Source organism: Eptesicus fuscus, chromosome 21 (genome assembly GCF_027574615.1).
Source record: "Eptesicus fuscus isolate TK198812 chromosome 21, DD_ASM_mEF_20220401, whole genome shotgun sequence".
In the NCBI taxonomy this organism is placed as follows: Eukaryota; Metazoa; Chordata; class Mammalia; order Chiroptera; family Vespertilionidae; genus Eptesicus; species Eptesicus fuscus.
Genome location: NC_072493.1, coordinates 36,719,763 through 36,746,009, shown reverse-complemented (window position 1 = coordinate 36,746,009; position 26,247 = coordinate 36,719,763). Strand labels below are relative to the sequence as shown.

Sequence of the window (26,247 nt, the reverse complement as noted above, 5' to 3'; positions counted from 1 at the left end):
TTATCCTGATTAGAATGACTGTGCAGTTTCTGAGGAGCCCTGCTTGGCCCTACAATAGGGTGGAGGCTGACCACAGCATGAAAACTATAAAAACAGGAATGCTGGCCAGAGTTCCAGGGCCAGACTCTCTCCAAGAAACCCTGGTCTGTCCTTGGCAGCACCCCAAACCTACTGTGCCTGCCCTTACAGGCCAATCCTTGCTCCCCACTCAAAAATATTTAAATGGTTTCCTGCAACTACTTGAAGTTTCATCCTATCCTTCAAGACTCCCCTGCCCCTCAATGTGGCCCTAACATGCTGAGATTTGGGAGTCAAGACAGACCTGAGTTTAATCCTGGCTTGGCCACCTATTAACTTGCATGATCCCAGGCAAGTCACTTCATTTGCCCTCTACCTCCATTTCTGTATGAAGCCTTGGCAGGCACATGGTAAACATGAATGTTTATTGCCATTACTCATTTAAATCCTTGCACCTCTCAAGCCCTGCCAGACCTGTCTTCATGCTGTCTCCTCCAATCTGCCACCCCCATGCCTTCAAATCACGCTGTGCTCTTAATTTGGAATGCCCAATTCCTTTCTCTCTTCTGGCTCAAACCCCATCCAATATTGCTCCAGCTTGGTCCTGTAGTAGCTGCGGTCCCCATCATGGGGAGAAGAAATGTATGGGCACCCTCCTCTTGATGTGGTCTGAGGATCTTCAGATCACTTTTAGGTGGAGATGTTGTAGCACAGTAGTTAAGAGTATGAGCTATGGCCCTAACCGGTTTGGCTCAGTGGATAGGACGTCGGCCTGCGAACTAAAGGGTCCCAGGTTCGATTCTGGTCAAGGGCATGTACCTTGGTTGCGGGCACATCCCCAGTAGGGGGTGTGCAGGAGGCAGCTGATCGATGTCTCTCTCTCATCAATGTTTCTGACTCTCTATCCCTCTCCCTTCCTCTCTGTAAAAAATCAATAAAACATATTAAAAAAAAAAAAAAAAAAAGAGTATGAGCTATGGCCCTAGTTGGTTTGGCTTAGTGGATATAACGCTGGCCTGTGGATTGAAGGGTCCCGGGTTCAATCCCCAGTGGGGGGTGTGCAGGAGGCAGCCGATCAATGATTCTTTCTCATCATTGTTGTTTCTATCTCTCTCTCCCTCTCCCTTCCTCTCTGAAATCAATAAAATTAAAAAAAAAAAAAAGTATGAGCTATGTAGTCAGTCTGTTTAGACTTAAATTTTGGCTACACCATGGCTGGTTTGGCTCAGTGGATGGAGCATCAGCCAGAAGACTGAAGGATCCCAGGTTCGATTCTGATCAAGGTTGCAGGCTCCGTTTGGGCCCTGGTCCCAGCCTATGCAGAGGGGACCAATTGATGTGTCTCTCTCACATGGATGTTTCTCTCTATCTCTCCCTCTCCTTCCCACTCTCTGAAAATCAATGGGGAATATCCTCAGGTAAGGATTAACAACAACAACAACAACAACAAAATAATAATAAATTCTGGCTATACCACCTTGGACAAATGACTTTCCTGTGACAACCAATGAATGTATAGGTATAAAGTTCTCAGAACAGCTCTTGGCAAAGACTACACACTTAATATATTTTAACTAGGATTATCATTATTAATATATCCTCCCAACCTAGACCCAGAAATTGTCATACTCTGAGATTGGAAAACACCTTGGTTTGCTATATTTCCTAGAAATGGTCCCTATCCCTCCCCTCTATCATCCATGATTCTCGCTAGCACCTGGGAGGGAGGGAGGCTACCAGGACATACATATTTAAGAGAAGAAAGAGGCTCAGGGGGTAACTGTTGTGTGCTAGGTGCCATACAGCTGGGCACCAGAGACACAGGGTTCACCCCTTCCACTGGCACGAATGACATGTCACTGCCACTCTTTCCTGGCCCGCTTTAACCAGTGCCCACCACAATGAGGATCTTAGAAACCTCTTGCTTTGAGTCAGGTCATGTTACTTTACCAATCCTTGAAAATACCACTCTCTTATCCTGTTCATTTCAAAAACTCATTGGAACACCTGCTCCTCCTGCTCACCCCAGTCTTCAGGGTGCTTAATAAGAGAGCCTTTTCAAAACCACTTAGTTGGAGGCCAGTGCAATGATCTGAGGCAGGCTCTGGTGGCAGGATGCCTGGGTCTGAACCATGGCCAGTTCCACCACTTGTTCTATGTGTGAACTTGAAAACATGATTTTACCTCCTGAGTCTGTGTCCTCATTTGTAGAATGGTGATAATAATATGGTTGTAATGAGGATGAAATGAGATCATGTGTGAAAATATCAAGTATAGTCAATGCTCAACAATGTTACTTACTATTACTAATGCACAGCAGCATGAGTGACAGCTTAAATGAACAGGCTTGGAAACAGATTTCTTAGACACAACGCATTAATCTGAGGCCTGATACAAAAATCCAGAATATGTGAACTAGAAGGGACCTCAGATTATGTCATTAATTTAATGCCTTCAGAGGCCAGACAGGTGTCAGATATGACCAAAGAGGGATAGTGGAGGAGGCAGAGGCTGACTGGGGCACATGTGTAGGGTGTAAAAGGGATGACCAACGTTAAATTCCATCTTACTGTTGCCACCAGAAATACAGACCTTGAGCTGCCAGATGTTTTGACTTTTCAAGAGAAGCTAAAATGTGGATTTTTAGGGAAAAATTCCTGATTTCTTATATTACCAAATTTATTTAAAAACATAACAAATAAAACCAAAGTTGTGTTGAGTCTGGGCTCAACAAAACACATCTGTAGGTGAGATATGGCTCTGGGAATGCCAGTTCACCACCTCTGCACTCCCTCATAAGGTGAGGCCCAGAGAGGTTATGTGACTTTCCCAGGGCCACAGAGCAAGTAAAGAAATAGCCCAGTCTGTCCCTTTTCAAGTAGGCATGACCTCCTGGGACTCACTACCCCATCACCTGCATTTGCGTTGCTCCCAATACTGTTGATGACTGGCGGCACAGAGCTGGGTGAGTGGAAGGGAACGTGTCCATTTTCCCGGGGTGGCTTGTCCTGCCAGCCTGACCCTGCCTCCCTAGGGCTCAGCTCTGCAGGCCCCCCCCACTCATCTGAGCTCTGGCGAGAGTGGTAAGTGGGCTCGGGCCGGGTGCGGAAGCCACTAGCCAGCCGCTCTTCCAGGTGGCTCAGCCAAAGGGCCAGTGAGTTGCGGTCCTCCAGTGTGGTGGCCGGGTGGATGAGGGCATAAGAGAGCAGCTGGCGGCTCTCCTCGATGAAGGCATTGCTCTCGATCGAGTAGGCCAGCACTTTCTGCAGCAGCCTCATGTACTCCGACTTGGCCTCCGTGTTGCGTGGCTGAAGCAGGGGCAGATGGGACAGCAGGAGAGACACTACCTTCTCTTTGGACTCCTGCTGCCACTGGCTGACGATGGCTGCAAAGGAGACGAGAGAATTTTAGGGGAGCGAACTCCTAAAAACCCAGGAGAGGGACTTATAGCCTGCTCCCTCAGCTCTAATCTCTTCTCCCTTCTTTAATGACCCCAACCTTGATCCTTATATAGGTGAGATCAAACACATACACCCTACTTCCAGAATAGTTTTTCCTGGTTCTATCACTCCTACTCTAAAAAAACTTGCTGTAGCTCCCAATCAAATTTGCTACTCTAGAATTTGATCTGAGCTCACTATCTCCAAGGCCTACTCTTTTTTGTTGTTGTTAACCCTCACCTGAGGATATTTTTCTACTGCTTTTAGAGAGAGTAGAAGGAAGAGGGGAGAGACACAAAGAGAGAAACATCGATGTGAGATGAACACATCAATTGGTTGCCTCCCACATGTGTCCTGACTGGGATTGGAGATCGAACCTGCAATCCAGGTACGTGCCCTTGACCAGAATGAAATCCAGGACCCTTCAGTACGTGGGTGGATGCTCTATCTACTGAGCCAAACTGGCTAGGGCTACTCTTCTTACTCTTTATTTTCAGGGCCCCTACCCACTTTCCCTATCAAAACAGCCTCTTTCCTGATTAGGAGGACAGTGATCGCCTGGCCGATGCGGTTCAGTGGTTGAGCTTCGACCCATGAAGCAGGAAGTCATGGTTCCTGGTCAGGGCACATGCCTGGGTTTCAGGCTTTATATCCAGTGGGCAGCATATAGGAGGCAACCGATTGATAATTCTCATCACTGATATTTCTATCACTCTCCCCCTCTCTCTAAAATCAATTAAAGAAAATTAAAAAGAGAGAGAGAGGACAGTGATTAAAAGCATGGAGTCTAGAATCATATAGTATAAACCCCCCAACTTACTAGCTAGACCTTGGGCATGTCACCTTAAACCTCACTAACACTGATTTCCTCACCTAAAAAATTTTGGAGACAATTACAGTACCCAATTCACAGTGTTGTTTTGAGACTCAATGAGTTAATAAAGAATGGAAAGTGGCCTGGGATACAGAACATCTATATATATAAAAGCCTAAGCAACTGTCTGACTGGTAGCTATGACGTGCACTGACTGCCAGGGGACAGATGCTCAATGCAGGATCTGGTGATGTTTCCTCCCAACCCCACAGGCATGGAAACATGGAATAACTGATGAATTCAGAGGGAAAGGAGGAGGGGGGAGGGTGGGAAGAGATTAACCAAAGATTTTATATGCCTAGTGCACGGATTTGTGCACTGGTGGGGTCCCTCAGCGTGGCGTGCACCCTCTTGCAATCCGGGACGGCTGGGGGATATTGGAGAGCTGGTTTCGGCCCAATCCCTGCAGGCCAGGCTGAGGGACCCCACTGGTGCATGAATCCATGCACCAGGCCTCTAGTATTTAATAAATGCTCATTGTTGTTTAACTGGTCCCGGCCTCTACATTTTCCCCCCTCCAACCTGTCCCATAAACCCAGATGAATTTATCTTCCTAAAGCACACCAGGATGTCATGTTCCTGACCAGGAGGTTACAATGGTAACTAGCACCAATAGACTAAAGTTCAAGAACTCCTAGCCCAACATCACCATCATTTCCAGGACACTCCTTACCTCTTATCACTCCAGATAAAGACTTAACTCAGGATATCCCCATCTTCGCTGGGCCTTTCTCCAGGCCACTCATCTATGCTTCCAGTCAAGCTAAGATTCAAGGATTTAGCCTACAACAGTCTCTTTCCTCCTATCCAAATTCTATGTCTTTTATAACTGCCAAAACCTACCTTCCTCTGAGAAGTCTCTCCTGGCTACTCCATGCCATAGTGATCTGGTGATGTTTCCTCCCAACCCCACAGTCTGAAGGCCTGAGTCTGTCCTGTGGAGATGAGCCAGGTTTCCCCTCTTGATCCAGAAGAGAGCTCCCTAAGGATGAGGCCCCAGCCTGGCTATAAAAAGAGGCTTTGGGAGGAACTGCTACAGGTCTGACTATCTTCCTTGAAAACCCTGTTACCCAGCTCAGCAAGTGTAGCTCAATAGTTGAGCATTGATCTATGAACCAGGAGGTCTCAGTTCGATTCCTAGTCAGGGCACATGCCCAGGTTGCAGGTTTGGTCCCCAGTGGGAGGCGTGCAAGAGGCAGCCCCATCAATGGTTCTCTCATCATTGATGTTTCTATCTCTCTCTCCCTCTCCCTTCCTCTCTGAAAAAATAAAATTAAATTAAAGAAAAAAAAGAAAACCCTGTTACCCTTTCCATGACTAGCTCAAAAGAGTAGAGGATGGAGTGGTGCTGACAGGGCAAAAAAAAAGAACCAAGAATACCAATACCTGAGTAAAGAGATAATGATCAAGGACTGGGGCCAACTCTGCCCTCACTCTTGAGCAATTGAGCTAAACCTGCAGCCAAGGCAACAATCTGCAAATATCTAACAAGGTTGTTCTGAGATGAGCTATTGGGCTACTGGTAAGGCCCTGGAAAGGGGCAAAGAAGCTGGCTCTAACCAACAGAGTTAGCACTCTAGTTGGGTGGGTCATGAAAAAGAAAAGGCAGCCCTGGCCCGTTTGTCTCAGTGGTTAGTGTTGCCTGCAGACCAAAAGGTCACAGGTTCAATTCCCGGTCAAGTGCATGTACCGTGGTTGCAGGCTCTATCCCTGGCCCCAATTGCGATGCGAACGGGAGGCAGCCAATCGATGTGTCTCTCTCACATCAATATTTCTCTTTCTCTCCCCTATCTCCCTCTCCTCCACTCCCTCTTTAAAAATAAATCAATGGAAAAAATATCCTTGGGTGAAGATAAAAAAAGAAAAGGCAGAGGCATAGCTTAGGCCCCTTCTCTCCTACTTAATGACCATGGGACTCTGGGCAAATGTAATCACTTCACTGAGCTCTACTTTCTCTATCTGTAAAGTGGGGCTCAGAATCATTCCTACCTGGCATGGCTGTATAGATTAAGTGAGACCATAGCACACAGTGAGTAGTCCTCAGTAAACATTAGCTGCTATTTCTAGGATCAGTTATTATATCTTATCATGGTTCCTTCCCTTCAAATACCCAGTGGGCACAGCCAACTCCCAGCACAGGAAACAGAGAGGCTGGGAATAAGCATGTATAGAAGGAGAGCCCCAGAATTCTAGGCATCTGGATTTCAAGTGAGCCCTGCATCTGACAGTGTCTCAACACAACTTCCTTAGGGCTTAAGGTTCCAAGGACCTCGGGTCTCCTACATCTGGCCATTGGGAACTTTGCATAAAAACCCTTTTGCACCTCTCTTTCTTTTAATGACCTGCTTGGAAATCTATGGCTTAGGAATTCACATAAACTTCTAATTCTGCCTAAATCTGTAGCTCTGCGAAAATGACTCACACACACAACTCCCAACTCCTGGCCATATATAACTACACATTTTCTTGGCCTGGGACTCTCTGCTCTAAGCTTCCTAGAGAACCCCTGTTGAAGTGTCTATGGATTCATCCATTTATTCAATTATCAATTCATGCTATGCCCATATTACTGACCAAAATAGAATATTAATACAGTGATCCCCCCACCTTATCCATGGAGTTTCCAAGACCCCCAGTTGATGCCTGAAACCACAGATAGTATGGAACCTATATATACTATTTTCCCCCATACATACATACCTACGATAAAGTTTAATTTATAAATTAGACATGGTAAAAGATTAGCAACAATAATAACAGAAGAATTATAACAGTATACTGCAATAAATGTTACGTGAATGTGGTCTCTCTCTCCCAAAATATCTGATAAACAAGATGGCTACTAAGTGACGAATGAGGTAGTCAGTGTATACAACGTGATACACTGGACAAAGGGATGATTCACATTCCAGGATGGAGTGGGACGGTGTGAGATTTCTTCACGATACTGAGAATGGTATACAATTTAAAACTTATGAATTGTTTATTTCTGGAATTTTGCAGTGAATATTTTTGGACCATGTTTGACTGTGGGTAATTGAAACCATGGAATGCAAAACCACAGATAAAAGTGGGGACTACTGTAGTATACAATCTATAACAATAAAAGCATAATATGCAAATTAACTGAACAACTGAACAGAACGACCGTCCAGATGACCTTCCGGATGACCATACCTTCCGGATGACCATACTATGACACGCACTGGCGCCAGGCCAGCCAAGGCAGGTGCGATGTGATTAGTCGGGGGCGGGGGGCGGGGCAGGCCTGCCATCACCCCACAATCGCCTTGCAGAGGGAGGCCCAGGCCACCTGCCAGTGATGCTGTGGTGGGTGTGCGGGGCCAGCCAGCTACTGCACCCCACACCTGTTGCCTGCAGAGGGGGGTGACCGGTCGTGGGGGCAGTACGGCACAGATGGCAAGCAGTGGCAGCAGTGGGGGCGGGGCCAGCTGCAGGCAAGGGGGCGGCAGGGAAGGAAAGCCCTCGTAGGCCCTGATCACGAGCTAGGGACCCTATCCAAGGGGTCCTGGATTGCGAGAGGGCTGTGGGACCCCCCCCCCCACTGTCCCCCATGCATGAATTTCATGCACCTGGCCTCTAGTAATAGTAATAACTGAGCATTTACTATGAGCCAGACTTTATGCTAAGAACATACTTGTTTTTCATTCTCAACCCAACCCTGTTTTAGCATCTCTATCTTGAAGATGAGGAAATGGATTTGGAAAGGTGAAGTCACTTCCCCAAAGGGAAGAGCCAAGTTCCAAATCCAGGGCTGTCTGCCTCCAGAACTGGGAGGAACTTCACCCATAACCCTCTACTCTCTCTCCAATGCCAGGTCTCTTCTTTTTCCCTGTCCTTGGCTTTTCAGATTCCCTTTAGAACCTGCTACTCAAGGCTAGGAAATCTCATCCTCTTCTCTCTTAAAAAAACCCAAACTTTCTTTTTTAATGTTTTTATTGATTTTAGAGAGAGAGGAAGGGAGAGGGATAGAGAGATAGTAACACTGATGAGAGACAAACATTGATTGTCTGCCTCCTGCACGCCCCCTACTGGGGATGGAGCCTGAGACCTGGGCAGGTGTCCTGACTGGGAATTGAACCATGACCTCCTGGTTCATGGGTGGAAGTTCAACCACTGAGCCACACCGGCCAGGCAATCTGTCTCTTTTCTTGAACTAGTTCCCATGACCACAAAGCTGTCTCTTAGGTCATCTCCAGATCTAAGGCTCTTGCCAGAGTTAGATAGGCCTTCCTGACTTCAGGGAGCCTCCACCTTTCCAGTCCTCCCAGCTCCATCTGGCACTGGATCACATGGGAAGGAACTCCCTGATACCCTATTTCCCTAACTTAGTCTCTGGGTTTTTAGTTCTTGATGAGAGGAAGAAAAAATAGAGTAATTAAAATTAGGGACAAAGTCAAGGACTTGTATCCCAACTGTGTCACCCAGTTGCATGGGTAATATGCTTCCTCTGTAAAAGAGGGATTATAGGGCTGCCAAGAGGATTTAGGGAAACAATGAATGGAAAGCACCTGACAGTCTGCCCATAGTAAGCACTCAGTATGTGACTCAAAGATTGGTGTTTTTCTCCCTTCTCCAGCAGTCAGCCTGCCCTTTCAGCCTTATTCTGATGTTCTCAATCACTGCTGTTTAGGCCTTCAGGGTAGCCAGAAGCATCTGGGATAGAAAGAAGCCTTGTCTAGTCCCTCCCCCACCCCAGGGTACTGTGGGACCCCAAGGCTAAGGGACACAGATTCTCCTCTGGTACTGCCATGGGATGTGACAGAACAGCCCCAAGAATTAGGCTCAATGAAGGACCTTGTCCCACTGTGGACCCTAGGGAAATGTGTGTTTATGTGTCTGTGCGGTGGTGTGTTGGGGAGGGTGGGCCTCCCATGACTGGGAAGCATCAGTAAGCAGTGGAACGGGTCCAAGGAATTTGTGCAGCCTCAGGCCCCTTGGGGTGAGCCCAGCTGGGGCTGCAGATGAGGGGTGGGGATGGAACTTCTAGTTTCCTGCCCAGATCAGAAAAGTCTGGCTCAGAGTTGAGGCATCGCAGGGACCCAATGAATACCTGCGCAATTGAACCCAGATGGTCCCCTTGAAGATAGTGGTGTTTATGTGTGTATAATGGATTCTTTCTAGGATCCCCTGACCTCAGGTTACCCTCTCTTGTGTCCTAGCAGAGTATACTAAGTAAGAGCACAAGTTCAAACTTGCCTGGATTAGAAAAATCCAGCTCTGTCTCCATGACCTAGGTTAACATAATTTAAAGCCAGTCCTTTAACCTCTCTGAGTCTTGGTTTCCTTTTCTGTACAGTTTGGGGAAGTAAAAACCCCTTCATCACAGGACTGTAGTAAAAGTCGATGAGCCCTAGCTGGTTTGGCTCAGTGGATAGAGCATCAGCCTGTGGACTGAAGGGTTCCAGGTTTGATTCCAGTCAAGGACACATGCCTGGGTTGTGGGCTTGATCCCCATTAGGGGACATGCAGGAGGCAGCCAATCAATGATTCTTTCTCATCACTGATGTTTCTATCTCTCTTTCCCTCTCCCTTCCTCTAAAGATATATATATATACTAGAGGCCCGGTGCACGAAATTCGTGCACGGAGGGGGGTTCTCCCTCAGCCCAGCCTGTACCCTCTCCAATATGAGACCCCTCGAGGGATGTCCGACTGCCCATTTAGGCCCGATCCCAGTGGGATCGGGCCTAAATGGGCAGTCGGACATCCCTCTCACAATCCAGGACTGCTGGCTCCCAACTGCTTGCCTGCCTGCCTTCCTGATTGGCCCTAACCACTTCTGCCTGCCAGCCTGATCACCCCCTAACCACTCTGCTGCCAGCCTGTTTGCCCCCAACTTCCCTCCTCTGCCGGCCTGGTCACTCCTAACTGCCCTCTCCTGGAGGGTTGATCACCTCCAACTGCCCTTTCTTGCAGGCCTGGTCCCTCTCAACCGCCCTCCCTTGCAGGGCTGATCCCTCACAACTGCCCTCCCTTGCAGGCCGGGTGCCTCCCAACTGCCCTCTCCTGCTGGCCATCTTGTGGTGGCCATCTTGTGTCCACATGGGGGCAGGATCTTTGACCACATGGGGGCAGCTATATTGTGTGTTGCAGTGATGATCAATCTGCATATTATTCTTTTATTAGATAGGATAGAGGCCTGGTACAGTGGTGGGGGCCAACTGGTTTGCCCTGAAGGGTGTCCCAGATCAGGTGGGGTTTCCCTTGGGGTGTGGGGCAGCCTGAGTGAGGGGCCTGTGGTGGTTTGCAGGCCGGCCATGCCCCCTGGCAACCCAAGCGGAGGCCCTGGTATCTGGAATTTATTTTCCTTCTACAATTGAAACTCTGTAGCTTGCAGCGGAGCCAAGCCAAGCCTGGGGCTCCCTCCGAGGCCGCAGCCATTGTGTTGGGGTTATAATTGAAACTTTGTTGCCTTAAGCGGGTGGGCCCGGCCAGGGTGTGTGGAAAGCTTTGCTTCCCCTGTTGCCGGCGGCAACCCTGGCCTGCTCTCTCAAGCTCCATTCTGCCGCCATTTGTTTGAATTTGTTTACCTTCTATAATTGAAACTTTGTAGCTTGAGTGGAGGCTTAGGCCTGGCAAGGGCAGGCGGAAAGCTTGGCTTCCTCTGTTACCTAGGAAACCTTGCTCTCTGTGGCTGTAGCCATCTTGGTTTGGGTTAATTTGCATACTCACTCTGATTGGATGGTGGGCGTGGCTTGTGGGTGTGTCGGGGGTATGGTCAATTTGCATATTTGTCTATTATTAGATTATATGTCAATGAGACAACTGTGCATAGCACCTAACATGTGTAAAGTGTTCCATGCATTTTAACTGTCATTGCTGTTCCTGGTTGAAGATTTAGAGCCCATGCTGTTTTGGGGCTGGGGGAGGAGCAATTTATATAGGAGGGCACATCTGAGCCTCCCTCTTAAGATTCCCAACAGGGTTGGGAGTTTCACAGTTATTTACCAAAATGTACATATCTCTGATTCTTCTGAGCCAGAAGCACAATAAGCAATGATGAAATTCTGGAGGTGGGTGAACGGGGAGGGGAGCTAAGGGATGCCATGATGCTAACTGCTGCTTCTCAACAAGCTGCCAAGTTGGACACCACAGGCATAGAGAAGATGAGGTAGACTGCATAAGAGTGCCTTTCTTGGCCAGGTGATCAGAGCTAAGTAGGTCATGAACCTGGGTCCTGGCAAATCACAGGAGCCAAATATATCTTGGAGACTGCCATAAGAGCAAACCCATTTTTATGTGCTGGCTGTTGCAACAATTGTGGCAGCCTCATGCACTAGTTAGAGAGGCTGGGGTTTGGCTCCAAGCATGCCCTTCTCTGCCTGACTCCAGCTCACACAAACATGGGGGAGTCTGGGGGTTCACATTTTTGTTTGATGAACTATGTCAGTAGAGTTTGAAAGGGGAGGGTGTAGGCATCAGAGTTGAGTTCTAGTGACTCACTCAGCCATGGCCCCCTCCTGACCTCAGTTTCCCCACCCAGTTTCAGTGAGCCAGAGAGGGAGGGGCTTACCTGCTGGATATTGGGACTCTGACTCAAAGGACAAGAGGAGGAAAGAAATGCAGGAAATGTGACTCAGGAAGCTATAGGACCAGGAAGGGAAGGGGATTTCAGCCTCTCTGGCTCCACCCTTCTGGTCCAAGTCAGCATCAGGGGAAAGAGAGACAAAATTACTGTTATAACTCCAAACAGGCAGGGAAGACAGCACTGGGAGAAGGAACAGGGATGACAAAAAGGAAACCAGGGGCCTATCCTTGCCTGTTCAGATTCTGTTTCCATGAAACCAACGCTAGCTGCCTACGTTGGGGCACTTCCCAGTTGCCTGAGAGGAAGAGACCGCTCAGACCAGAGCCCTCTTCCACAGCCCCCACACTCAACATGTCACACAACAGTACTCTAAACACCTTTCTGGGCCCACCCAGAATCAGTGTCAGCATCAAGACAAATGGTTCTCCACTCGATGCACTCAAGGGTCAACTAGGCAGCTTAAAAAACATCAGAATCTCTGGAAATAGGACCCAGGACTCAGGTTCATTTAATAAAGAGCCTGAATGATTCTGACATGAAGCCAGAGTTAGGACCCACTTTCCTAAATCAAGTCCTCTGCATTCCCACCCTTTCTGAGGAGATGGACAGGTGGGCAGCTCTGATTTAAACCCAAACCTGAACCCAGAGTCTCCCTGGGAGAACTGGAGAAGTAGCAGGGTTGGTTGGGTGAGATATGGAGTACAAACTCAGAAAATGGCAGAGGACCTGCCTCACTGTTTTAGCTCTCTTGGCCCGAAGGGATCTGAAAAGTTGAAGAACTTTAGACCCTGTAATAGAGAATTGGTGGATGAAATGAACTCAAGATTTGGTTTATGGAGTAGGTGTGCATCTTGGTGGGGATGAGGGACAGATTCACTGATGGATCCATCTCATAAAATATTAAGAACTATTGCTTTAGAAGAATGTGCTGGGCCCCCAAACAAAGTAATATGCATGGCCCTAAATCTGCCTTCTTTGACGCATTCTTTCAAAACCCAAAAGGTACTGGGAGAGTATTTATAACAACGTCTTCACTCTCCAGATACGGATCCTCAGGTCCAAGAGGGGTGGGGCTGGCCCAGGTCTCAAGAGGTGTTAGTGGCAGAGCTGGATCTGGAACTTCTGGGTGTCCTGATTCCTAGTCCCACTTGTCCTATGACAAATGAATCATCCAGCAGGGCTTCACTGTTCAAACTGCTGGTTCAGCAGAAGAACCTGGGTACTTGTTCCCAAACCTATCCCCTCAGGATTCTAAGTTAGTGGGTTTGGGTAAAGGGCTCAGGAATCTGAATTTTAACAGTCACCTCCTCTCCCACTAGGTGATTCTGCCAATGATATAAGTTTGGGAAACACCAGGGAATGGGAAGGCCATATGAACAGAGGAGGAATAACAGAGAATGCATACAGCTCCTTTCACGAGGCAGGCACTCAAGCCCAGGAAGTAGCTCCTTCCTTCACAAAGGTGGCTGTTCTACTTGAGTGTGGGAGCAAGTCAGAAGACACAGACCTCCTTAGTCTTGGAACCCCGTGTCAATTAGGAAAGAGGCATTAAAGGCCCAACAAAATTTACCTCTTAGGAAAGATGCATCCAAGACTCTACCAAATTTCTCTCTCGTCGTGCTTCGCTCTAATCCTGGCAGGCTTCCTGCTGACTATGGAAGATACCATGGCTCTCCCTCTTTTCTCATTCTAAGTTTTCCCTTCTTCTCTATTCATCTAAGTATTAGCTTGTTGTATTCTCTGACATGGGACTCAGGATAAAAACCTTGATTCATATATTCATTCATTAGTCAATTCATTCCACAGCAATTCTCAACACTAGTTAGGCATTACCTCCAACATACCAATGCAAACCATCTTGGATGAGCCTCAGGTTCCTTGTATACTAGTAGAGGGTCTTCAAGAGCAATGTGGTAATAATAAATACTGAAATGCACATAACTTCAAACTTAGCAATCCCACAGAATTCTAGGACTTTATCCTACAGATGATTAAAGGGTACTCATTACAGAACTGTTTATAAGAATAAAGCTGAACATAGTCTGTGGTAGAGTCTACTGGTCAATAGCAAGAATTCTATAAAGTCCAAGTCTAGCTCTACTTCTGACCAGATGACTCTGGGCAAGTCACTAAACCTTCCCAGACCCCAGTCTCCTCATCTGTAAAATGAGGGAATAGTGAGACCAACCTCACAGAGTTTTTGGGAGGGTTAAATGAGTAATAAAGGTAATTGCACTGCTTGATACTCAGGTAGGGTTCTATAAATGTTACCTATTCTTACTACTAAGCCACCATTAATAACAATGAGGTATACATGTATGTGCTGAATATGTAATGATCTTCAAGTTATTATTGTTCAAGTGAAAAAAACACACAACTGGTTAATATGCAGTGTTCTATGTGATAAAGCAATCAAAACAATGAAAAAGCTGGAGGAAAACTATGACTATGTTCATACATGCACAGAATATCTCACAAAATACACACAAATTAGGAACATGGAAGTCTGGAAGGGAGACTTCACTTTTTGCCTTTCAAATGGTTTGATTTTATCACTAGTTTTGAAAACAACTAAAGAACGCAAAATGCTCTAATAAATAAACAGCAATAAGCACAATGGTGAATCTGATATGTAGTCAACACTGGAACTCAGTGCTCATCCAACTGCCTGCACAAGATGGGATTGTGAGGATATGTGACAAAGCTATATGTAAGACACTGGCCTGCCCCAAAGCAAACCCCATTCTGGGTGCAGAGCCATATTACAACCACAAAACTCCTGCCCATGGTGCTAGGGCAGAGGGGAGTCCTCCCTGGTCGGGAGGGTGAGAAGGATATCAAATGGCTGAGCTCTGGACCTGTTGCAGCTAAGCTGTCCACCAGACTGGGACTTAAGCTAGCATGACTCCTGGTCTGAGGAACCATCTTCTTCTACAACCATGGTGCTTCTGTGATTTGTACCTAAAAACTGGGTAAAATACAAGTGACTGTTTCTAAGGCAGGTGGTCCTGGGGAGATAAGGGAAGCATGGCAGCTGTGGTTCCCCAAATCCTAATCCTAGTAGCCCATGCTGACTTGTTCACCTATACAATGGGAATAATGACAGTATCTATCTCCTGGGTTTATTGGGAAGACTACATGAGTTGACAATAAACACAACGATTTACATTTATTGAGTGTTTACTACATGACAGGCACTAGTCTCAGAGTTCTCAACCACCTTAGAGAGTAAAGACAGATATCAATTTGAGTTTTAAGACAAGGAAACCAAGGCTCAGAAAGGTTAAGTATGGCAAGTAACAGAACTGGGACATTTGACTCTAGAGCCACCAAAGAACACTGCTTTTGAAGTTAACTATAAAAGTAAAGCCAGGCCTGGCCAGTGTGGCTTGGTGGTTGAGTGTCAACCTATGAGCCAGGAGGTCTCAGTCGTGGGCTCAATCCCCAGTAAGGGGTGTGCAGGAGCAGCCAATCAATGATTCTCTCATCATTGATGTTTCTATCTCTCTCTTCCTCTCCCTTCCTCTCTGGAAAAAAAAAAAAAAAGTAAAGCCAGTACTTGGCTTGCTGTAAGGGCTCAGTGTGAATATTATTATGGGGAAGAAGGTGGGAAGGGTCTAGATACACTTTACAAGGGGTCCCTCTCTCCAGCTAGCTTTCAGGTGTGCATGACTCGACCTCTTCTCTGGTCTCCATCTCTCTCACCTATTACCAAGGACAACAGGTCTCTATCAGGCCTGTGGGGATCCAGAAGGACAATATGGCTTTAACAGAGTCTCTTGAGATGGTTCTCTGGCCTGACTCCTATTTATGCCTAGGGCCCTTGGGAGAGGCTCTAGAGAAATCTGGCTTACCCATACCAGTGCCAACCTCATGGGACACAAAGCATTCTCTATTGCAGTGGTCGCCAACAGGTGGTCTGCAGACCACTGGTGGTCCGTGAGGTCCAAAAGGTTGGCAACTGCCACTCTACAGAGTGGTAAGGGAACTGATACGGACTACATCTAAATTCAATATTCTCTTGAAGCTGTTTATGCTTTAAGTCCAACTTACCTTTCAGGGGTTAAGGATAGTATAGGAAAACTTATAAATTTGGAAGAGTTCTAAAATATCCTCCTAGCTCTGATGTTCTGGAGCTTGAAAAATGAATTAATGCTCACCTTCAATTCCCCTTTCATAGGTAATGATTTTAGTCTGTCTCTTTCAGCTTCACAGACAAGCCACCCTACATGATCCTTCCTTTGCTGTGGGTAGTTTCCAGTTTGCACTGTCCACCCTCAGAAGTCCCCCATTCCATGCCTGAGGATACTTAGCAACAAAGCCCCAGGAAAGCCATGATGATAATTTGGGAGGTCAGGGACTTCCCACCCACCAAATCTAGAACACACATTTCTTAGCACCACTGTTGAGTAGGCCTCCTCAACCATCTAACATCTGTTCCTATTCTAGGTCTCCCTCCTACTCCCATCCCTGGGGTGGAGACTTACCAGCACTGTTGGCCTCTGACTCCAGCAGGTGGATGTCATTGCAGTCCGCCAAGGAGTGTTCCAGACAGAGCTGCAGGAAACGAGCCTGGGTGCGAGTGACCCGCTTCAGAAGTGACAGCAGGGCCACTGTCTGCTCACACTCATTCCAGCCCTTGAACCAGCCAGCGAGAATGCCCACCTGGTCTCGGAACATCATGGTGCCGGGCCTGGGGCCAGGGTGGGGGGTACGGCGGTGGCCAGGGCCAGCGCCGTCACATGGTCTCGGCTCTGGGCTCCTGTTACCTCTTCCCTGAAGGCCAGGGCTTGAGGACGTCCCCTGGCGTGGTGGCAACAGGTGGTGGGGGGAGGAAACCTGCTCACATCGGGGGAGGTCTTGGTCCAGCCACACCTCTCCAGGCTCCTGGAAAAGGAAGCAAGGGGTCAGATAGAATGAAGGGGCTGGAAATGACCTAGTGCTGAGGGAGTAAGGAGTCTTCATGCCTTCCTCTTTCAGGCTATCCACTCTGCGGAGATCCTGGGAGAAAGGTAAAGCCAATACCAGATACTAAACCAACTCTCCCTCCAATCTTCAGATCCAGAGAAAAGGTCTGATCAGGACTCAAGAGACCTACCCTAGACTAAGGAAAAAATGCTGCCCCTCAGGCCTGGCTGTCATAGGGCAAAAAGATGTGAATTTATCTTTATTTACTTATTTATTTTTATTGATTTTAGAGAGGAAGAGAGAGGGAGAGATAGATAGAAACATCAATGATGAGAGAGAATCATTGATCGGCTGTCTACTGCAAGCCCCCTACTGGAGATCGAGCCTGCAACTCAGGCATGTGCCCTTGACCAGAATCGAACCTGGGATCCTTCAATCTGCAGGCTGACGTTCTATCCATTGAGCCAAACCGGTTAGGGTCAAAGGATATGAATTTAAAGCAGAGAGTAAATGGGAAATAGGAGAGGCTGCACATTATAGGAAAAAAAATCTGAATTAATGGAGACCTGGCCCCAGGTTACTTGACTATGCAGGCATATGACCCCAAGCACATGCCCTCATCTTATTGGTCTCTGGCCACCTCCTTCCAAATCTGGACAAAGTGACTATTTACCTGCTGAAAGGACCCTATGAACTATTTATGTTATTTCACGCTAAAATTTACAAAGCTAGGATGTGGGTGGATGGTGAGGTGGTGACCCCAGTGGAGATCTCAGGTATGTGAATCCTGATTAGTAATTGTCTGAGTACCTAAGGGTAAGGGTAGAGAGGCCTTTTCAGAGATCTCAAACAGGCTGGGGGGATATCACCTCCACCACTCCAGCTCTTACTCTAGAAAAGTTGCAACTCCGATGTTTAAGATCCCATCTATCTCTACACTGAGGTGAATCTCTTCCAGCCCCCTTCTTCATTTCCCTGAAGACTAACCCTGACCAAAGTCCTCTGGGTGGGGAAGTCCCTTTGGCTCTCAGAGATCTGAGGATGTCACCTACAAGCCAAGGGGATGTCAATCTGAGGATAAGGGGGACACTTCAAATGTCAAAAACTCCCAAGTAAGAAAGTGTCCAAATTCCTCTTAGGCAGGAACTACAAAGGAGCCATGTCAACTGGACAGACAAGACAACAGGCCTATTCTTCAGTTGATTGGTTTGTGGACACTATTCTGAAACCTTTTCCTAACTGTCTCCAGCTCCAGGTCCCTACTCACATTTCCCGTCTTTCTTGCAACCAGTGCCCTTGGCTCTACCCTCAACCACACTCGGCTTCATCCCCCTCTCGCTGCCAAGAGGACTGAGAACTCCATACAGAGATCTATTGAAGCTGCTGTGCTCAGGTCTTAGGGAGCTACTGCCACCTCCTTGAACTTCCATGCTCCTGCTGAGGAAAGCTGCAAGGTACACCTGACAATGGCTGTGACTAACCTCACCAATCCTCTGTGGGACAACTGAACAGAGCAAACTGACCTGGTTATCAATCCTTTGGATATAAGAAGCAAGTGTGGAAGAAAATGGAACCTACAAAAATCTTTTTAAAAGGGAAATCAAATTTTGCCTCCCTGGCTTAAAATCCTCAATGACTTCCCATTGCACTTAAACTTATATTAAACCTGAACTTCTTATCTTGTCCTACAGGACCCTGAAAGATTCCTGTGGCCTCTCCAACTTCATCTTGTATCAAACTGTTTCTTGTTTACTGGAATCCTCTTCCCCCAGACCTGTCTATAGATGGCTCCTACTTGTCCCTTAGGTCTCAGCTCGATGTCACTTCCTTAGAAAGATCTTCCCTGACCAATTTCACTCTCAGTCACTCTATTATGTTAAAAGTATTTCATTTCTATATAATTCAGCACCTTCAAATATCATCTTATTTATATTTGTTATTTTTCTCTTCCCACCAAAATACAAGCTATACCGTCATCACTCAGAACCCAGAACAATGACTGACACATAAAAGGTGTTCACAAATGAATGAATAAAAAAGGTGCGCATGGAAGTCACACTTGGGATTTCTACAGCCCTGGGGGAGAAGACAGAAAGAATGGCCCACAGGATGGTAAAGGGATTTGAAAATCATGAGAAAAATTTGAAGGCATCAAGGAAATTTCTCCCGGTGAAGAAAAGACTCAGGAGCAATTTCATAATTGACTTCAAATATCTAAAGGGGTAGCACACAGAAGAGGAATTAGATTTATTTACTTACTCCAGAGGAGAATCTGGGTAGACATTTCTAAGTGAGAGGCAATACAGGATATGGGAATATGGGAAATGTTGAAAGTCAAGCAAATTAAGTTCTAGTCTTGCCACAGAACAGATTCACTTGGATCTCTGAGCTTGTCTGCTTCTATTCTCTAGAATGCATAAGATAAGCTAGATTGGATCACACATGACAAAATGGGTTTTATTTCTCAGGCTAACTCAAATTGACTGGTAGTAGCTGCCTGGAGCACTGTGGTGAGAAGGATCCTGAAGCAATGAAGCAATGGAAGAATGATTAATAATTTGGGCACACCTCAAGGAATGGGATATTATGTAGCTATTAAAAATATGCTTGCCCTGCCCTGACCAGTGTGGCTCAGTGAATAGAGCGTCAGCCTGCGGACTCAAGGGTCCCAGGTTCGATTCCTGTCAAGGGCATGTACCTTGGTTGCGGGCACATCCCCAGTGGGGGGCATGCAGGAGGCAGCTGATCGATGTTTCTAACTCTCTATCCCTCTTCCTTCCTCTCTGTAAAAAAACAATAAAATATATTTAAAAAAAAAATGCTTGCCCTAAAAAAAAAATGCTTGCCCTGCCATGGTGGCTCAGTGGTTGAGCATCGACTTATGAACCAGGTGGTCACGGTTCGATTCCCGGACAGGGCACATGCCCGGGTTGTGGGCTCGATCCCCAGTTGGGGGTGTTTCTCTCTCTCTCCCCTCTCCCTTCCTCTCTGAAATCAATAAAAATATATTTTTAAAAAAAGCTTGACTTTGATAGAATACAAAAAAATATATCTTTATATAGTATTTGATCTTTACTGATCTAGAGTGATGTCCATAAGCTGCATAGTAATACGTACAATGTGATGTCATTTTTTTTGTAAAAAGGAAAATAAAAGCCAAATACAAAAACCATTATATATCATATCTGATTATATACACATATGTATATAGAGAAGTGTATACAGGGATAGACCCTAAGGCTGTTCACACTGATTACCTTGGAAAGGAGGAGGCATTATTAACACTCTCAACATAACTTTTTAGTATTTCACTAGTTACAAGTAAACACATATTACTTCTGTAAATTTTAGAGGAATTTAATTTAATTTTTAAAGTTTTAAGGGTACATGTTACTTTCTGGCTCAGTGAGAAAGAGTATCAATGTTTGCCCTGGATGCAGGATGGGTGAGTGGTAGCTCACGTGCCTGGAGACAGTCTTAACATAAGGAAAAACTTTAAAATAATGTTATCTGTCCAAGAATGGAACTGGCTGCCATATGAGGAGGTAATAAGCTCTCTGGTTGCTGGAAGTGGTCAAGCGGAGGCTGAATGAACATCCCTTGGGAGTGGGAGGGATTCCTTCACTGGACGGCAACTTGTAAGATAGAAGACATGTTACTATTTCAGAGGGAACATTTGTGATGGGAGGTTTGATATGCCAACAGCATTTACTGCAAAAGATGACCAAACCCACAAACAGACCAAAGTTGTGCACATTCTTTTCCATAAACTCTTTTATTGAGTTGTTACTTTTCCTAAGCAACAGCACTGTGTGTCCCAAATAAACTGTTAACTGCACATCAATCCAGCTTCTTTCCCCAAATCAAATGCTAGAAGCAAAGCTTCGGAACAGAGTGGGGTCTCAAACATGATGCTTTACAAAACCAGGTATTAAAAAGCAGGCTGGTGAAGACTATGGTGAGCTGGAAAGCACATACCCTGTCTAAAGGGAGAAGTCACAGTTCAGCTCTAATTAACTGGTGCCATGGGGGAATGTGGGTCTAGGTCTTATCTTTTTTTTTTAAAAAAAGAGAAACCAGAAATCTGGAATTTTAAATAAAATTCCCCTATTTTTAAACGTTGGAAATTAATTCACATTAATATAGCAACTATATAGAACAAAGCCTGTGGCTTATGGTCCTTTGACTAGATGGACACATACAGAGAAAAGACCAGAAGTCTGATAACTATCCCTCCCTCAGGCCTCTGTGATTCACACTTTTAAGCCACCTTGCTGCTCAGGAAACATGACTGATGGAGAGGATCTAGTATCCAAGGATGGGTCGGACAGTTCTCAATAAACCCTGGGGCTTTAGGCGAACAGTCCGTTTTAAGAATATACTGTTTTAAAAAAAATCAGCCTTAAAGGAGGGGTTCCTATGCTCTGGACAGAAAGATGTTTGTTCTGGATGATGACTGAAGAAGACTGGATGGCTTTCTTCTATCAAAGGGCCAATTACCTCAATATCCTGGGTGCCTGGCTGCAGTGAGAAAGGAAGACCTGGCTTGGTGAGACGGGCCAGGGGAGAGCCATCAGCATTGACTATTCCAAGGCATCTTATTGTAATGGATTTTGGAGGACCTGCCTGCCAAATATGCATTCCCATCTTCTAGTACCAGCCCCATAAGAGCCCGTTGGAGAATTAACTGTCTTTCTTGGATCCAGTAGACATAGAGTAAAGCCTGGACAAGGAAAAGTTTTCCTTGAACTTTTGTTGGAGCTACTGGGGAAAACAAGTTCACTGTTAGGGTTGCCCAGATTACACCTCTCCTGATGCTACTGGTTGCCAATTCTGCTACCTCACAGTGAGAGCCTGCCATAGAATGAAGCCAACAAAGATGAAGGCCGAGTCAAGAAATTAGGGGAGGAAAAGGGAGACCTGTTCACATTTGAAGACCTGCACATAGCAAATCTAAAGCCCCCCAACCCCACATTTTCTTAATTACATGGACCAAAAAATTTCTTTTTCACTGAGGCCAGTTTGAATTGGGTTTCTAACACTTAAAGTTGAAAAAGCCTTGATGCTCCCATACAGAACAATTCACTACTGCTCTGGTCTCTTTTGTCTTCATGTGACCAAAAATGACTCCCTGCCTTTGAGGAAAGACATGAGAGTGGAATGTCTATAGCAGTCTCTAAAAAAGCCCAACAATATTGCTGCCATATTTGGTCTCCATGGGCCCAAGTAACTTCTTTGGGAAGCATCTACCAACCCTGGAGGGTAGGAAATGGAGCCAAAAATTGGCTAAAGGTTCCAGGAAAAAGTGCCCTCTAAGCTCCTTCCTTGGCCCCGAAGAGTGAGAAGCAGCCCACAGACAGGCACCTCTCAAAGTCAATTCTTCACATTCAGAGAAACACTGTGGAGTGCTGAAATCTGGGCTCTCATGCTGATACATACTTGCTGTGTAACCTTTGGCAAGTAACTCAGTTTCCTCCTCAGTAAAGCTTGTGGTAAGAATGAAATGAAACAATGTATATAAAAATACCTAGCACAATGCTTAGCGTATCTTCATATATTAAGTGTCAGGTCCCAGACCCTGTGATAACAGCTTTCCATGGAAGAGCTCATTTGATCTAAAACTATATATATTCTATATCTGTCTTATATATGTATATAATATACACATTTTACAGATGGAAAAACGGACCGTTAGATTGTCACTTATCCAAGACTGCACACAACTAAGCTGAGATTTTCAAGGCCAGGCAGTTTGGCCTTGTAACTCTTGGCTGTTCCTGAGAATAATGCTAGTCTCCTGTAATTTCTCTTCCAATGCCTAGAAAGTTGGGCTGAAGGGTACACCATTTAATGCCAATATCTCTGGATAAATAAGAGGCTCCCATTAGCCTCGCTACACATTCCTGGCCCTTCTACAGCACCTACCTAGGCCTTTGAGTAACTCACACTTCACGAATAAGGTAATACGCTAGTTACCTAAGGTTAACTCACTATCCTGACCTAAGAACAGGAGAATGTCAGAAGCCGAGGGAGCCCCAGCGTCTCTCTTATAAAAACCAACCAGCCCTGGAGGGTATGCTCATTGGTTAGAGCATCAGACTGCACACAGAAGGGTCTCGAGTTCGATTCCTGGTCAAGGGCACGTACCTGGGCTGTGGGTTTGCTCCCTGCCCCCAACTGGGGAGCATGTAGGAGGTAACAATCAACGTGTCTCCCTCACATCAATGTTTCTCTCTCTCTGAAAAGCAATGGAAAAGAATCCTCAGGTGTGGATTAACACCACCACCAGCAATCAGTATTTTCAGAAACTCCTAAAATATGTACACAAAATATGTGTACATAGCCAAGAATGAGGCTTTTGTATGAATGGTCCTGGGGAAGGGAAGGAGAGGTGAGAGGCCAGGCACAGCCTCCTGGAAATAACACGGCCTAGAGAGCTCTGGGAAACCCTGAAGTAGAGAAGCTGGTGTCCCATCCCAACCCTTAACTCCCCTCAATGTACTGCCATCTCTTTTACTCCTCCCACTCCTAAATATGCCACCTCTTCCCTCTAAAACTCTCTTTGACTTCTCCTTCCTCTTCCATAAGATCTAGTCATTGAGTCTTGAGAACTTTTTTTTTTTCTACAGAGACACTTTATTTTAGAGAAGAGAGAAACATTGATTTGTTCTCCCACTTATTACACACTCACTGGTTGAGTCCTGTATGTACCCTGACCGGGGATTGAACACACAACCTTGGAATATTGGGACAAAACTTTAATCAACTGAGCTACCCGGACAGGGCGATAATTTTTTTCTTAATGTCAGTTAAACATATCCTCCTGCCTTTTTGGCTCTGGGACCAGACGGCCTGGGTTGGAAATATAACCCTACCACTTACTGCCTTCCTTAATTTGGGCAAATGAATTCATCTTGCTATACCTGATTTCTCATATGTAAAATGTAGTTAATAATAGTAGCTATTCTCTTAGAGTTGTCAGGCATAAATACTCTCATAGAGTTGTGGTCATCATGCTGGATTCTTTTTCTAATGCCATCACCAAGTCCTATGAAAATTGTGAAAAATTTCCCCACCTTGCAGCAGTTCTTTCTCCACAAGTAACAATGCTTGGATTAGGATGCCCCACTAATCAGATCATCCACAACTGGTGACTTCTCATCTTTTAGGCTATCAGGCTCAACTGTCACCTCCTCAAAGAGAGCTCTGGGATGTACAGTGGCCATCCTCACCCTCTCATTCACATTACTGTTTTAATTTCTTCATAGCACATACCATTATTTTGATTTACTTGTTTATATATTCTCTCCCCCATCAGAATATAAAATCCATGAGATCCAAGACCTTGACTTTTTCATTCACCGCTGAATCTCTAGTACCTAGAAAAGTATCTCCATAAATTGTTTGCTAGAGATATTTGAGACTTGCATGTTCTGCTGTTCTGTGACTTGTTCTCAACTAGACTCTATTCATTGAATTTGCACCCAAACAAAATCAACTCACTACTTAACTCTCTTCCAAAGTTTCGGACCCTGGAAACCCAAAGTTGATGTAGGCGTGGGGAGGGGTTTGGGATGGGAATAGGGGGGATGAGGACAAATATGTGATACCTTAATCAATAAAGTAATTAAAAAATAAAAAATAAAACCAGTGCACGGATAATAGCAAAAAATTAAAAAAAAAAAAAAGTTGATGTAGGGAACTGAACACCATTACTCCTGGATTCCTCTGCCTCGAGGCTACCACCAAACCATGCCAGTCATTTCATTTCTATATTTCCCAGTGAGATCCCAAAGGAAAGTCTGGTTGGGTCAGACTAGCCATAAACTCTCTCTGGATCCAAGCAAGCATAGATTAGGGCTAGGGGAACAGTGAGGAAGGGGACTATCATCGATGCTCAGAAAGGTAATAGGATGGAATCACAGTCTTATCTGGCTCCACAAGTGAGCAGTTCCAGGCTCAAGAGTCCAACACATGTCTCTAAGGATCTTCTGTCACCATCTCACAGTTATTCAGGGAAGGACCTTTTCAAACTAAGGGCTCTCAGGGAAGAGTTCTCTTTCCACTGAGGCTGCTAAGGATGTAGGATTTAAGCCGGGGGTTGCTGAGAACCTTTTTCACCACAAAGCAGAAATCTGTTGAGGATGAAGCTAAGTTAGTGAAGAAATGGAGAGAGATTGGATTGTTTCAACTCCTGGATGTAACTAGTTCTGAAGCATCCTAACTCTGGACTTTTTGGCAACATGAATCAATTAATTCTCCTTTTTGATTAAATTAGTTTGAACTAAGGTTTTGTCACTTAAGTCTTTAGAGTCCTGGCTGCGATGAGTTTTTTTGTTTTGTTTTGTTTTTCCTTTTTTGCTAACAATGAGAACTTATGTGCAGGGCATTGTTCTAAGTACTTTATATGTATTAACTTACTTAATCCTTATAATAATTCTATGAAGTAGGATATCATTATTACCTTCATTTTTTAACTTAAAACTGAGTACCAGAAAAGTTAAGTAACTTGTCCTATGTCACAAAACTGGTAAGTGATGATATGGGATACAAATCCTTTTTGGCTCCAAAGTCTGCATACTTAACCACTACACTACAATGTCCTATTGCTCCCAACCCTATGAGAACATAAAATTTAACTCCCTGACTCCAGACACTATCATCTTGGGACAGACAGGGGCCTGAGAGCTTCTATTTGTTCCACCTGCACTCAATTTCATCCTTTATAAAATAAGGATAATTGTAGTTTACCTACCTCATAGGTCCTGTGAGACAATACCTGTAAATCACTTAAACAGTGACTGGTAGATAATAACAACTCAATGAACAGTAGTCATTAGTATTATTACTAATGGGTCACTAAAGTGCAGCTGGCAAATACAATGCAGATGGGAGAAATCTCTTTTCTTTCAACTCTGTCCTTTAGGGGAAGAGAAGAGATGCCATGGATGAGAGATGAGGACACTTTCTTGTCTTCCACCCATTGCATTAGCTGTTTCCTTTCTCTGGAAGGCTAGTTGTCATTGTCCAAATTCCTATGGGATATCACCCAGCCCAAATACCACCTTTTCTATGAAGTATTTCCAGATAAAGTGCTGAATTTCACTTAATCTTAGCCAAATGGCTGAAAAGCAATCTCTCACTGCTGAATTTCTACAACATATAATTTGTACCTCATGTTCTGCCCTGTGTACCTGCCCAACCTCTCTACTTACTGGGAGCTCCCTGAAGGCAGGCCCCAGTGTTTACCCTGTGATCTCTGTTACCTCTTCTTGACCTAGAGAGAAACAGAATCCCTTAGAGGAAGTTGAGGGCCCTATGGAGGGCTGAGAAGCCAAGTAGGATGGGGTGAGGCAGTTCAGAGCAGTTGGGGCAGATAGCCTCTCCTTGGGCCAGGTAGAGAGAAGAGAGGAGGGGGAAGAGGAGGAAGGTGCAGGAAGGTGTGCTGAATCTGAA

At 45.5% G+C, this 26,247-nt stretch overlaps 1 protein-coding gene across 1 annotated transcript in view; it reads right to left on the bottom strand.

The window, feature by feature from the left end:
* Positions 1–26,247, bottom strand: part of SAMD4B (sterile alpha motif domain containing 4B) — a 38,765-nt gene that overhangs the window by 9,848 nt on the left and 2,670 nt on the right. The window contains exons 2-3 of the mRNA XM_054710781.1: positions 16,371–16,770; positions 2,933–3,403 (exon numbers count right to left, since the gene is read on the bottom strand). Coding sequence (XP_054566756.1) covers positions 2,933–3,403; positions 16,371–16,566 — 667 coding nt within the window. The 5' untranslated portion in view covers positions 16,567–16,770. The remainder of the gene's footprint in view (positions 1–2,932; positions 3,404–16,370; positions 16,771–26,247) is intronic.